Source organism: Gallinula chloropus (genome assembly GCF_964237585.1).
Source record: "Gallinula chloropus genome assembly, chromosome: 1".
NCBI lineage: Eukaryota > Metazoa > Chordata > Aves > Gruiformes > Rallidae > Gallinula > Gallinula chloropus.
The window spans coordinates 147,954,798-147,970,224 of record NC_140085.1 but is presented as its reverse complement, the minus strand read 5'-3'; the positions used below and the strand labels follow the sequence as shown (position 1 = coordinate 147,970,224).

At 49.7% G+C, this 15,427-nt stretch overlaps 1 protein-coding gene across 2 annotated transcripts in view; it reads right to left on the bottom strand.

Moving 5' to 3' along the window:
• The window catches only part of SH3RF3 (SH3 domain containing ring finger 3), a gene marked incomplete at its 5' end in the record, with an annotated part of 257,121 nt that extends 244,691 nt beyond the window's left edge, over positions 1-12,430 (bottom strand). For both annotated transcript variants that reach the window (XM_084272921.1, XM_084272922.1), the window contains one exon: positions 12,035-12,430. In XM_084272921.1, coding sequence (XP_084129047.1) covers positions 12,035-12,430 — 396 coding nt within the window. The remainder of the gene's footprint in view (positions 1-12,034) is intronic.
• Between the last annotated feature and the right edge of the window lie 2,997 nt (positions 12,431-15,427).

The following is a 15,427-nucleotide window of genomic DNA, read 5'->3' as shown; positions in this document are numbered from 1 at the left end:
TTTAAGATTAAGCTATCGCACGAGCCTTACTCCCACAGGAAACCAAACATCCAAAATGATCCCCTCTCATCTTCTGCGTGGCGCCGTGCTGCCTTTCAGAATGACTAAACCTGGTACAGTCATCCCGTCATCAGCTACCGCCAAGCACACCCCTCTCCCAAAGGTCCCCGACCACTAGCATCACCAGTGACTCGTGAAGCATTTCATCATCCACATGGAAGGAGCTCATCTTCTGGGTCCCTCTCTGGGAAGGAGCTCATCTTCCTGGTGTCCCCCCGGTCCCTCTTTGTGCCTACTGCGGAGAGAGGAGTGACAATGCCCTGCCTGAAAGCCAGGCTGGCTCTGCAGTATAGGCTAAAAAGGACTCAAATGTGTGTTCATTTGGGAGGTTAACAATCCAACAACCACCCGTGCCTGCTCCTCTCCTCCTGACACTGGCAGCTGCCCTGGCCTGCTGGAGACTGAGGATGCATGTGGAGAAAGAAGGGGGACAGAAGATGTGTAGCCCACCCCTTGGACAGGCTGTTCCCGTCCACTCTTGCCTTCTGCATGTCTTCAGCCAGCAGCAGAATGCTGCAGTATGGGGATGATGACACAGATCCTTTCCTGGATCATCTGTTATCACTACTAACACAGCAGTTTGCTTCTGGAGTTCCTATTTTTAGTAACATTTTCAAGGTGGGCAAAACACTTGGCAGAGGAGATGCATGAAAGAGCATCACAAACTCCCCTCCACCCTGGTCCCTAGAAGACCATGGTGATTAGATGGACCAAACCCATTTCCCACTCATGTTCGGGGGTAGACAGGGTTCATCTTCTCTGTGCCAGACACTGCAGAAGGCAGCATATACGATACAATATTTTGTATTTAAAAAAAAAGGATAGGCAGACCCAGTTCTTAGCAACCGAGGTTTCAGCTATATAAAATCCATATGAAACAAACACTGGAAGCAGAGAAACTGGAAAGCAAAAGCTGTATGTATGGCTGTCTACACCTCTGCGTCTCTTTCAGTGTGCTCCTGGCAAGACAAAGGGAGGAAGACACTGACCTTCCCCTTAGCTACTTGCTTCCTTGTTTTCAAGGCCTGGGAGGAGTGGGAGATGGCCACTGAACCCTGGCTGATGAGTTTTTCTTTGTTAAAAGCACAAAATGATCTCTCCCTGGCTGAACAATATTATTACAGATGCTGAAACCTGCACAGCCCCTTCTTTAAAGTATGCTAATTTTTTTTTTAACAGTAACAACTGCAGTGATAGCCCCACCATGAAAATACATACTCAGATAAAAGTGAGGTCGACCGCATATAAAAGGAAGTCCTGTGTTTATCAAAAGAACAGATAAAAACCAAAGCAAGGGAAAAGCAAAGTATCCTTTCTGCAACACAGATCAGAAGTACCATACTTCCCTTTTATAAAATAAGGTACTGATTATTAAAAAGGTATGATCGGTTTGGATTTTACACTGCTGAGTGACTGTGAAATATAAATAATCAGATGTTTTCCACTATGATCTAACACCACGATTACCTACACAGCAGAAGAGAATAAGCAAAAAGAAATTCATCTCATGGCTGTCAACTATTATTTTACTGTATTTTATGACGTGTATGTATGACTGTATTCTCCAAGGGCTTTTTTTATGATTTGTTTTAGAAAGGAAGTATGTGAAAGAACAAGGCTCTTCACACGAAAACTCTTGGCTGCAACACAAGATGCTCTGGACTGAACACGCCTGCCTCTTCTGCGGCGCTGCACCCTCCCTGTGCAGAGCTGCTGAGGAGCAGCAGTCCCAGCGCTGATGAATCCTGCCCACTCGACGTGCTGCAGCTCACGCTTCTGCCAGGAAAGCCTGTGCTATTTCCGTCCCTTATCTCACGACATTTTAGCACAAAACCACAGGGAAGCTCAGCAGCGAGGACCAGAAGAGCCCGTCACGACAGGCCTCACCATCCTCAAGGGACAGGCAGCTGGTACCCATTCCCCTGCCGCCCCTCCAGCCAACTCCTTGCTGCTCCCCTTACTGGACATCCCTCCTCCCTCACACAACAAGCATTTATTTTGGGGTGCAAGAAGAGGCTGCCTACGTGCACACCTATCATCCCTCAAGCAGGCATACTCCAACACCAGGGCGGTCACAGTGGGCACACATCCAGAGATGCAGCAGGACCGGCCACCGCGCCATGACACAACATGACATCCATGCCCATCGCACAGCAACAGGAGTGCATGATTCACTGAGCTGGACAAGGACTCCAGAAGAATGCATGGAACAGGCTTTTCTGTAAAAAACCTGTATGTTCAGGGAGATACATAAAGAGATATATCTATCTCACACACACACACATGCACTCATTTATATGTGTGTGTCTTATTCACAGAAAAACAAATGTTAAATGAAGTCTATCAAAACGCAATCAATCGAAACAAAATCTTCCTTTTACTTTACTGGGTTCAAATAATTAAAAATTCATAAATTATTACTATCACTGGAAATGAAAACGTATTGATTTGCTCATAAGGATGACAATATAGCAAACCTGAGTCAAGCTGCCATGCAATGCAAGCATTTCAAAACATGTAATAAGGCAGCCAATAAAAAGGCAGCCTGTTAAAAAGGGCTCCAAAATGAGGTTAGAAATTAAAAAATAAATTGATAAACCCACGTCTTTTTTTATAGTAACTCACTGAGGAGTTTTTGATTGGAATTAGCCTGAAATTAATCTGCAAATAAACATGCTCAATAATATTTACCGAAACGATCATTTAGCAGGGTAAATACAATAGCGCCTGTACTTGGCTGACCTGGCTGTCACTTGGGAGGCAATCAGGCAGCAGCACACCAAGCACAGCACCCTCCCTTGCTTTTTGATTAAGGCCATAGTATCTGCACCCGCAGCCCATCCTAACAGCACAATCAGCGCTTCAGATCTCGTCTCTCCCTCTACCCATCTTGCAGCTAAACCCACTTTAATGATACATCAACTGCAGCGATTAATGAACCTTTGTCCAGAAGGGGAAAGACTTTAACTGCTTAATGAGACAGTAATACATATTAAAATCAATATTATTCAGATGATGTGTCTATTCTGGTCCTTCCTCTGAAAATAACCGAGACTGTAGGAGAAATGATCATTAGCATTTTGATAACGATCTTGCCAGCCTTCTGTTAAAATATTTTCTCTTTTAACTAAAACTGGGATTTGTTATCTCATGCAAGCAGACCATTCTAAAATTAGCAACGGCCGATTCATACTGGTTTGGATCCCATCTTTAAAAAAAACTTGGAAAAAAAGTTAATGCTAACTCGCCTGAACAATCAGACTCTCCTGCCTGTTGCTGTAGCAGCACAAAGACACTCTATGCATCAACTAAGAAGCAACCTCTTCTCATAAACACCATTTTTGTGCACAGAAAGGCACTCCTTAACCATATACAGCCTTGGTTTTGCTCGCCAATAAATCATATTCCAGCTGACAGCCAACACCAGGGACAAGTTCCTCACTAACACAGATCCTCAGGGTGTCTTCAAAACGAAACGCGGCCGAACGCCGCGGAGCAGGAAAAGGGCTCTGCACCTTTGTCCCGAGGCCCTCGCAAGCAGACGAAAATTCCTCGGCATCCCTGAGTCAAGTTATGTTACACGATCACCATGGTGAAAGAAAACATTCCCCATCTCTCTCTCTTTTTTTAATTAGTGAATCCCACAGCCTTCCCTCTCCTGGCACCCAGCTGCGGGGCCTTCCAGTTTCCCGAACGGGACAAGATAGAGCCCTGCTTGCAGAAGCAGCCTTACGGTGTCCATGAGGACGCGTGTCCTTCAGAAACCTCTGCCCTCGGGTCAACCACACGCAAACAGACTGGATCAGTCGCACCAAAAATCCCAACCACTCCGACTGGACAAGAAGCCAAACTCCAGCCGGGGCCAACCCATGCTTTGAAAGTGCCAGAAACCAGTTACGAGACAAACCCAACCGTGGGTTTGGCTATTTAACCCCTCGAAAGCTGGCCTACAGATGCAGAGGGGTGAGCCTGGTGCCAGATACCAGGCCTTCCCTGGGGAAGCAGAGAAGGGCTACAGCCCCATCAGTCCCATCGCCTGAATTCAGAGGTGATCCTGGCTAACGGAGACCAGCATGCAGCAAGCTCTGGGGAACCAATGGAAGCTGTGCTTAAAAGACTGGGCAGAAAGTGCTCTTAATTCCAGATGTTTTACATTTTTCTCTCTACTTTTGAAAACAAAATGCCTTTTTAATACCAAAAGTAATATTCCCTCCTTCTGTCCTTCCCCTGAACTGAGAGGCATCTCATGTACATGTATCGTTAAATTAATGTTTGTCCTTTTTAACTGAATAAAAACGTTGAAATTACATACAAGGACAATTAGATTTAATTATTGGGCACACACAGCAGAGGTTTTTTTATAGCTATTTAAACAATTTTGAAGGTTTTTCAGCAATGCCTTAGCAACATAAGCAAAACTTCCCGCAAAGAGGAGGTAACGAGTTTAACATTACTCTGGTAACTGAGCCAAGCAAATAAAACTAGCACATCAGCAACCCCCTCGCCGCCCCGAACTGTCAGGAAAAGGCACGGCTCAAGCTGTCAGAGGAATCCAAACTGGCAGAAGAAAGAGGATCTGGGGCTGGTGAATGGGGAGAACCTGTTCCCAGGCCCATCTGCACAAGGCACAGGGAAGAAATTTTTCTGAGGTTTTTTTTCACTCTCTTTTTTTGTTTGGTTGTTGTTTCCCCCCACACACTTTTTCTTTAGCATTACTATGCTAAATAAATACTATGTCAGGCCAGTAACTTCCCAGCCATAGTACCAGTCTGCTCCACGCAAGAGGCTTCTGTTACTGGGACCAGTTTGGTTTGGTACAAGACTAGGGACAAATAGGCAGCTTTCAGCTGGCACTGCTTCTCCCCATTGCTCCCACCCAGCTGCAGAAGCACAGCTGCTGTGGGAGCTGGGGCAAGGCCAAGGTCATGCAGCTTTCTCAAATCCTGTAGTTTATCTTTGTCCAGGCTCTCATGTCCTATTAGAACTAATCTTGGGTTCTTCCCATGACAGCTTACCCCAGAATGGGAAAACCTGTTGTAAAATATCAGATTTTAACAAGACCGCATTGAAAACACTTGCAAAAATTCAGCTTGATATGTGATGAGTGAGTGCTGGGAAGCTGAAACCACCTGCATCCCAAACAGTTTCGGTCCGCAGAAGTCACCAAGTCCCTGAAAACTGACTGAATCCAGTGCAGTAGAGGTCAGCAATTACAATGCTGCAATGCTTAAAGACATTAACCAGAGTGAAATGTTAGTTATAACTGTCCCCCTGAAGCTTAAAGAAAGGCTTCTAAGAAAGAAGCTTACAACTTCAAAAGAAAGTGTTGCCCCACAGTTGCAGATATTACAGGTGGGCTACTGGAATGCAAGAGGGAATTATGGGTTTTTACCTGAAATTTTGGCTGTGCTTCTTAGCAGAGACAGCATGAAATTTTGAACAGAACGGTGAAATTAGGGGGGGGATGTTCTAAATACAATCGTGTAAAACTCACGGAGTACCCAGACAGACTTTTCAAATTGAAACTGCAATGGGATTATTAACCTCAAATTGTAAGACAGCAAACAAAAATAACTCTAGACTGTAAGAAAAGGCCTTCCCAGAGCATAACATCGTCCACAGCATGAATAAATTTTTGTCATAGCATTTTTTGTGGCAGCTTATTGACCGCACGGACAGGGCTCTGCCTAGAGAGAGCACGCGTAGCCTTCCCCTGACCTGCAAGCACAGGCACACACGGCATTAGCAGCCAGCGCCGGCAGCCGCTCTGACCTGATGGGCACCCGGCCAGCACCAGGAGTCTGCCTGAACATGAACTGATAAGATTAGAAACAAGGAATACAGAGTACTGTTACAGCCTATACACAGACCTCATCACTGCATCTCCGCACCCACGTTCCCCACAAACCAAGTGCAGCATCTCTGCTGAAACCTCATTCCACAGCAGAAAATAGCTGTCGTAGCTCTGCTGTACACATTTAATCTCCCCAAACAGCAGCCTCTCCAGTAATAACTCTGTGTTTGTAGGGCAGGTGACCTCTGGAGATTGCAAAGCCCATGAGGGGAGAGGAGTGCTTGGGGCAGCTTTTCAGCCAGGAAATGTGGAGCTCAGAAAGTTCATGCAGCTCATCGCAGGTCAATGGCCACATCCCACACAGGACCACACTCTCCATGCAAGTTCAGTCTTAAAACCACAATGGTGCCGTCTCCCCAAAGAGCGGATGTTTAGGGGAGGTGGGCAGAAATTGCCAAAATTAAAATGAGCACAGGATTTCAGGGCTAAGACTCTTGAAAGTCCATCCATTTTCCCTTTGAGTACCCAGCTACCAAACACTCAAACACTCCGCGTTACTGGTGTTCATCATGAATCATGCGGAGGGGTGATGTGCGTGGATTAAAAGCAGCATTCGCCTTTGACAACAAGAGGATTCCCACAGAGGCATACTACACTTGACACAAACCACCAGGGAGGGTCTGGAGCTAGTGACAGAGCTTCCTTCGTGGCCCCACAACTCTTCTAGGTCTTACTGAAGTACTGCTGGTCATCCCAGTCCAGGAGGAGAAGCCGCTGTCAACATTGGCACCCTTTGGTCATGTCAGGCCCATCCTGCATTCTTCTAGCTTGTAAGTAAAACTTGACAGCGTCATCCAAAGATGGATAAAAATGCTGATGTTTTAGAAAACATAATGGATATGACATCTGCAAATGGTGGCTTTTCTGAAAGGCCTAAGAACTCAGTGAATGGTGAATTTTTCTGACAGCCCTTCAGCATTCTCCTCTCCCACACTCACTCATTTCTGTGAGGACAGCTTTAATTATTGGGATTTTAAATACTATTGGCTATATTTTTCACAATACCCTTTAGTGCGATTGCTAATCTCTTGCGTTGAAATGCAAATTTTAGCCATCTGTCAGACCCAAAAAAATCAAGATCAGAGACTTTGACACATGGGGTATCAGTCCTATTTGGATGGCTTTATGACAAAGTTCAGGCACAGGCCAGCCAAACTACAGTATCAGAAGCAGATAAATCGGAGAGAAAGAACAAAAGTAGGGTTAAGTCCCTGCGTCTGTGCATACTGTGCCCTACTGACAAGGATGGCACTCCTCACTATGCACATCTGATCATTAAAAAAACACACTGAAGAGTCTCCTCTGCCCAAAACAAAGCGCATCCCCTACACAACCAACCACTGCTCCTAGCAAATGTATGTAAACACCAGACCCCATCCGCTGCCACTGGCGTAACCCAGGGTGGGATCTTCACCTGACAGACAATGTATCCCAGAAGGAAATGTGGCTGCAGAAAATCACCTCAAGGTCTACTCCCTGTTCAACTGTCTGTGACATACATAGGGTGAGGTAAGACTCTTGATAAAGAGTCCTCCCCTACGAAGAGAGGCTGAGGGAGCTGGGCTTTTTCAGCCTGGAGAAGAGAAGGCTGCAGGGGGACCTCATTGCAGCCTTCCAGTACCTGAAGGGAACATACAAACAGGAGGGGATTCAACTTTTAAAAGGGCAGACAATGGCAGGACAAGGGGGAATGAACTGAAGCTAAAGGAGGGAAGGTTTAGATTAGATATTAGGGGGAAGGTTTTTAGAGAGAGTGTGGTGAGGTGCTGGAACAGGCTGCCCAGAGAGGTGGTGGATGCCCTCCCCATCCCTGGAGGTGTTCAAGGCCAGGTTGGATGGGGCCCTGGGCAACCTTGTGTAGATCCAGGCCTGGAGGTTGGTGGCCTTGCCTGTGGCAGGGGGGTTGGAGCTCTATGATCCTTGGGGTCCCTTCCAACCCATGCCATTCTATGATTCTATAATAAAAATTAACAACTCAATGTCTTTTTTGGGAGGATGTCTACAAACAGAGCCAGTGAAAAGCTCAGACAGCAAACGAGCGCTGCTCCCTCTGCTTGCAACACTCCTGTGAAGCCAAGGTTAGTAACCTTTCCCCGGGCCTCCCACCCGCCATGGTGAAACAGCTCTGTGACGCTGACACACGGGTGATACACCCAGCACAACACGGGGGGAGTGCAGCCCATCCACCACTTCACTCGAGCACGCTGACACATCATTTTCCTCATGTGCCCATCTTTACCCCTTTGCATCCCCCCGCCCACGTGCCTATCCGTCACTCCGGCCATGTTTTCTTCCTTCGGGGGAAACCAAGAGACATGTTTTGTTTTTCTAGGTTGTTTCTTTTTCATGCAAATGTTGTTCTCAGTTTGTATCGCAAGCAAAGAAGCAATAAACCCTGCACCTGGAGTGGGAGACGCCTGGTTTGGGAGGAAATTACTAAACTTGCATACATTTAGCTGGCTATTAGATCTTGAGGAGTCCTGAAAAAAATTCTAAGTGATGAACTGCAGTAATTGTTTAAAAAAAAAAAAAAAGCCAACAAAACCCAAACCCCGCACTCAGTGAAGGCAGCAGATTTACCATAATGCCTCTACAGTCTAAGGGAGCCATTTACTTTGACAGAACCTGAATTCCCCAAGTGATCCTACAGTGGTAATGGAAACGGAGGAGCCAATAAATTATAACCTTCTGTGTAATGTGCCTACCATTATAAACCACTCTTAGGCTCCTGCTTTATTCCCAGGGGGCATGGGGGGGGGGCACTCTAACAATTGCTGGATTTCTTTTCTCTCACTCTTCCAGTGTGCTCTTTCAGCAGCAAGACCTTTTCATAACGTCTAACACGATACCCTGCGTTTACACAGCATCTTTAAGGGGAACATTCCAAAACACACTGTACCAGTTATAAACAGACAACTATTTTTTTCTCAGGCTGAAATAAAGGCACCGGGAGACTTAACTGGTTTATCGAAGGCCAAATGCTACTATATATCAATTGCATCCCAAATATTTTTCAAGCATCTGTTAGTAAACAAAAACCACTTCCAGATCTCTCATGCAGAACAACAAATGCCTACAACACTTCAGATGTGTTTATGAAGAACTGTCTTGGACAACTTCAGGAGCAGCCCCAGTGCCGGTTCACAGCCAGCCCAGCCCCTCTCACGCTGGGTTTCAGCACTCTGGATAGACTGGGTCTGCAACAAACTGAAAGAAGGACCAAAGACCAGATAAAGAAATACAAAACCCTCAGTGTTTTGCCAAAGTGATAGACATCATTCATTCTTTTTAGAAAATACTGTCTATGCAAAGACAGCTTCCCCAAAGTATAAGTTGTAGAAGCAAAACACAGGCGCAATAGCAAGACAAGAGCCGGCCCTGCTCTGTCTTCTAAGGTTAATTAAAATTCTCAGAGAAACAGATCCCTGATGTGATTCTAACATATCGGTCAGAGGGTCTGGGCAAGACTGAAGTGTGATAGATGTGACCTTGGCTCCCTGCCATTACATTTCACTCTTAGCGTTTTCCTTCCTAACAAAAAAAAAAGCCCATAATGGTATGCCCCACTTTATATGCTGCATTACCTGAAATTAAAGGTATTAATTAGTAAAATAGTGTAATTTGCATTTAAGCCCCAGGCAGCAAATCTACAGCAATTTCTGAAATTAAAAAAAAAAAAAAGTATATATCATAAGGAATCACTTCAGCTCTCTCCAAGGGAGCAAAGCTGTCAAAGACCAATGTAAGACCGAAAGGGATGCAATTCTGCTCCTCCATATCAGCCTCAAAAAGCCAAACTCTAGGCTGGTTTGTACCATCTATTGTTTAGTACAGAGAGAGGTGCTGCACTCTTGTCTCCAGGATAGCTCAGCGATCAGCTGTATCAGCAGCTCCAAGGAGGATTATTCTCCCCTGCTGCTTTTTTTAAAAGCAGATTAGTTCAGACTTTCTTTCACTGTAATGAACCTTGTAAGGATCAAGCACACTGCATTGATTTCCAAGATAAAATTGCGCGGTCAGTCAAAAGGCCAAGCAAACAGTTTCACAGACCCACTGTGCCCCAGCAGACCCACTGCCCCAGAATCACCCCTATGGGGGGAAAAAAAAGAGTAGCAGTTGTTAACTACAAAAGTCAAAGTGTGAATTTCAGGACACATACAACTTTGCTTTCTATGAAATTCAGACCGGTAACAGCCCACACAGAGAAATTCAGATGCTCACTGAAGTCCAGTTCAAAGTCAGAAACCGATAGAACATGATGTGTTTTTATTTACAATGTGGTATCTGAAATGTTGGCTACGGAAGTAAGTCGTACAAAACCTGCCAATTTATGGTATAATAATGAAAATCCAACTTTTGAGTTAAGACGTAAAATTACTCTCAAGTAACTTTCCCCATCAAGCATCTCCTTACATACACACCACCCCATAATACCCTAACTCAACTAGGACTGAAAGAAACGAAAACCAGAAATTGCCTTCTTGCTGGATGGTCACAAAAGCTTGGTCAGACTGCAAGACCCCATCTCCCCAACACGAACCCCGCAGGTGCAATAAGCCTTCCATGCAGACCCTACCTCCTGTAACAGACTACTTACTATCTGGACATCAAGCCAGACCATCAGGATACCATATTTTAGCCACCTACTGAATGCAAACTTCCCTTTTTGCAATGCTGAAACTCAAGATGACAGGAGCTGCCTGCTATGACAAAGTGACAACCCGAAGATGGGTTGAAAAACAAATACGCTAAAACACAGAGGGCAAAATCCCATTGCCTTTTTTTTAAACTTCTTTAAATTGGACAAATCCTTATTAAATACCCGAACATCATTGTGGTCTACAGCTCAGTAATAAAGGGACTCTCTACCCTTACAGAAATACTGCCAAGCATATTTCACTTCAGACTCCCAAATTGAATTTTATGGAACAATGTATGGCATTTGCCATCATTTCCTGTAGGCAGAACTTCAGAACGCTGGTACAGGTCTAGGCATTTTTCTCAGGGGGCAAAAGAAAAAGAGCAAACAAACAAAAAAAAAAGGAAATTAATTAATTTAAACATTTACTATAGGGATACAACTTCACAAGGAATCCCTTCCCAAATCAAAAGCCTGCGTGGTAAACTCCAGCTCAAGCAGATTTCATGACAGATCGAAGACAATTAAATATATCCACTATATATACAACTTTATAAATAATAAGATGTGGTTCACAGCCCTCTGAGAAATCTCCGTGCCGAAGTCTCCTAAAGAGGTCCTAGAGTAAATTTTATCATATCGAATTATATAATAACACAAAACACTGCGGGGGGGGAATCGATCTTGTCCCCTCTCGAGTCAATCAAGCCCTCACCATTGATTCTGAAGGGCGCAAGATCGGGCAGCCGATCGCAGTTTCAGAACACATAAATGCAAACACTGCAGCACTCTCCTTCGGTGAGCCACACACCTCATACATAGAAATGGAATCACGTTCCCTCGGGAGGGGAAACTTCAGCTTCAACACCCCGCTCCGTCCTGGCTGCCGGGAGGGCGGTGCGGGGCTGTCCCCGCACACGCAGCGCCCCGGGAGCCTCCGGAGGGGAAAACTCGGGGCTGAGGCGAGAGCGGCGGGCACCAGCCCGGCCGGGTGCCCGGGTAGCAGCGACTTGTCCCCGCAGGCAGCGGGAGAGCGGGAGGCAGCTCCTGCCTGCACCTGACAGGCACCCGGGAGGGGCCGGCACGCAGAACCAAAGCGCTTTCGAGGCACTTCGTGGTCCTTAACTCCGGGAGCCCCGTCTAGCTTCGTATACCTCAGGGCCCGTCGGTGCGGCAGCTGCCGGACAGCCGGTCCGCGCCCCCGCGGCGGCCCCCGAGAAGTCCCCGGCCCCTCCCGCGGCCGCCCGGAGCGTTCCGAGGACATCCCAGGCCGAGCCTCCCCTCGCTCCCATCTTTACATCGGGCGGGGGCACCACCGCAACCGCCGGCCGCAAGCGCGGAGCGAAGCCCACGCCGCGGTGCCCCGCGGGGAGGGCAGCAGCCTCCGCCGCCCCGCGGGACGTCCCGCCGGCGCCCCGCGGGGCCGCGCACACGCCCGGCCGCGCTCCCCCCGGCCCGCCCGCCCCCGGCCCGGCACCCACCTTTCCCAGCAGGGCGCTGCGGCTGGCGGCCGCCAGCTCCCGCAGGCTGGCGGCGGCCGAGGCGGCGGCGGCGGCGACGGCGCTGGGGGCGGCGGCGGGCTGGGGGTACGCGGGGGCCGCGGCGCTGGGGCTGCCGCTGGCGCCCCCGGCGGCGCGGGGCCGCTGTCGGATGCCGTCCAGGAGGCGGACGAGGAGGATGTTGGCGGGCAGCTCGTCCACGCCGCAGCCCACCAGGATGCGGCACTCGGGGCAGCGCAGCTCGTGGCGGGAGCTGACGATGCTCTCCAGGCAGCGGCGGCAGAAGGTGTGCTGGCACGGCAGCACCTTGGCCGTGGTGTCCAGCCGCTCCAGGCACACGGAGCACTCCAGCAGGTCCAGCAGCGACGACTCGTCCATCGCCGCCGCCGCCGCCGGCTCCCGCTCCGCCGCCGCTCCGCCGCCGCTCCGCCGCCCCCTCGCCTCCGCCTCCGCCCCCGCCCCGCCGCCGCCGCCTCCGCCTCCCCTCCGCGGGGCAGCGCAGGGCCCCGACGCCCCTAGGGCCGCCGCGGCCGGCGGCGGCGGGGGGAGGCCGGCGGCGGCACGGCGGGGGCCATCGGGGCGGCGGGAGTGCGCGGAGAGGCGGCGGCGGGGCAGCCCCCGGCGGCGGGCCGCGACGACCTCGGGGGTTGCCTGGGCGGTGCTGCCCACCGCCGTACGGCGCGGCGGCGATGCCAGCGGCGTGGAGCGGAGCGGAGCGGTGCGGGAGGAGGGCACCTGCCTACCCGCGCCTCCTCCCGCCGCCCGGCGCGGCTCGGCTCGGCTCGGCACGACGCGGCTCAGCAGCTGCGGCGGGGCCCGGCGCGGCGCGGCCCGGCGAGCCGCCCGCCGCGCTTCCGCGCGGGGCGGGGAGCGACGGGGAGCCCCGGGGGGGCGCCCGCGGCACGGCGGCCGCCCCGCGGGCGGTCTCCTCCCGCCCCCGCCGCCTCGCCTCCGCTCCATGGCTCCCTGTAACCCGACCCAGCAGGGCTCGCCGCCCGCCTTCCTCCTCCGCCGCCGCTCCCTCCTTCTCCTCCTCCTGGAAGAGGCTGCCGAACGGCCCGTGCGGCCGCACGCTACCGGGGACAGGCGGTGGAGACCCCCTCGGGGAAGCCGAGTACACCCGAGCTGGGGTTTCGGGGAGCCCCTGCAGTGCGGCCCAGCCCGGGCACGCTTCGGGGAGCGGAGGTCGCGGTGGCGGGTGGCCGGGAAGGGTTCCGCTGGCACAACCTGCCCCTGGGGGCAGCAGCGCCTGCCCCGCGGGCCGGGAGCCGGGCCGGGGTCCGCGCCGCCGTCCGGCCCCGCCATCCCTGGCCGCGCAGCGCCCCCTGGTGGGCGCGGCGGGGCGCAGCGCGGGGTCCCGGTGCGTCGCCCCCCACCCACCGCCACCCCAGGTAATCACTGCTCGGAGCCCGCCCCGGGACCGTCTGGCTTCCACCCGGTACCCGCGTCCCGGATGCGGGTCCCGTGTGAGCGGGTGCCCACGCACGGCTGGAAGGGACGAGACCCCCTCGGTTTTGGAGTTAACGGGTCCAGATTGCACCCTGAGCACGAGAGATTTTACAGGAGCGGGATGCGTGGGGTAGGAACAGAGCTGCCCTGGGGAGGCTGCGGTGGACACCCCGTTCTTCAGACAAACGTTCTTCAGATAAACGCCGCTTTATAAAAAAATAATAATAATTAAATCCCTCTTTTTTTTTCGCTAATGTTTGGCTATTAGTATAATTAAAGGGCCTACTTAAGCCAGAAGAGCTGCTAATGAAATATGTCGTAGTTTTGCCAAAGAGAATTTTAATTTGTAGTCCAATCCCTAACCCGAGGTCTCTTCTCCACCGGCGGTGTGTCAGAGCCCTTTTGTATTTCGGGATTGCGGTTCCGGCAGAAGCCCTCCCGTTCCTCTCTCATGTGACGCCTGTAAAACTGACATTTTGTGAGGGTTGTGCCAGGCAGGCTGCACAAAATCTTTCCACCAGCTTTACAGCTTTACAGTTAACTTGTGATGTATATAGCGAGATGACCCTGTTGTGGTAAGGGCAATCCGGACACTGGATTGTAAAACTCACTAAATTCCAGTGCGCAAAAAAACCCCCATGAATCTCTTGCTGCTCTTGCATTACTCTAGAAGAGAAAGAGTAAGTGTATAGGCAAAGCAAAGCTCCTGATGCAGAGCTCAGGTCATTATTTGCTGCTGAGTAATGTCCAGTAATCTAACCTATGTCCTTGCAGAAAGAAATTCCGAACTCAACAGTTTTAAACTATAAATAACAATGATGCCTGGAGAAATGTGAAATACAGTATCAAGGACTTGGGCTTTCTCTGAGGTAAAATGGTTAATTTAAGAAAAAAGTGGTAATGGAGAACTTTTCAGGATAAAAGGCATTGCTTCGGCAAGGAGAGGGAAATACTGTAAAATCTGTAGTGAAATGCATTGTTTTTTCAGGACCTCAGGTTTCTTCCTTCAAGGGTGAAAACGGAAATGTCACTGTCAGAACACAGAAGGCAGAAGTGCTCTGTTACACACCAGTGTAAATCCGGAGTACCTTCAATAACTGAAGTGCTGTCTTCATCCATCTGTCCTTCTGGTTGCTCCAGGGTTTGCAATCAAACCAACATATCACCAGGTATCCCAGAGTTGCCCAGTTATGTATCTCCAAATCAGGAAAACCACTAGAGAACCAGCATCCAAAGATGATGAGGGAGTCCCTTCACACTGGGACAGCTTTAAAAAAGTCCCAGATGTGCAAACCATTTATTATTCAGTGGAAGAAATTGCTGACACACTTAAAATGAGAGCCTGTTGTGATCCACCTGTAAAGCACCCTCTTGAATACAAGCTGGTTACAGAAGAGAAGCAGAAGCTAAGACTGAAGCAAAGCTACAGCAGACCCCCTCAAGGGGGAGGATGTAAGGGAGCTCTCAAACCTCCACGAAGAATGTGAGGGAGGAAATGGGGAACCCAAGGTGGCTATGGAGAAGGGAAAGTGAGAAGAGGTGAGGAAAAAAGAAAGGAGGAAAGGATTAAAAGAGGGATAGATTTATAAAGAAATTACACAAGGGACTAGAGATAAGTAAAAGCAAACCTCTACGAAAAGGAGGGAGAGGTTTGCAAGTTGGGCTCCAACTAGAAAATAACACCTCTGGAGTGTTTGAATAGCCTTCAATGTCAGAGGCATTTTCATGCCTCAAAAGTTTTGCTTGTGCTGCTGTGCATCCCTGTGCATGGGCCTAAGCAAGAGTTAAGCCAGGCCCGAAGGAAATGAAAAGGGAGGAAAAAATCATCACACATACTTTCTCTTCTTGCCAAAGAGACCGTGGGAAACGTTACATTAAATATTAAGGAATTAAATACACAGATTGGTAAATTTAGAAAGAGGAAAA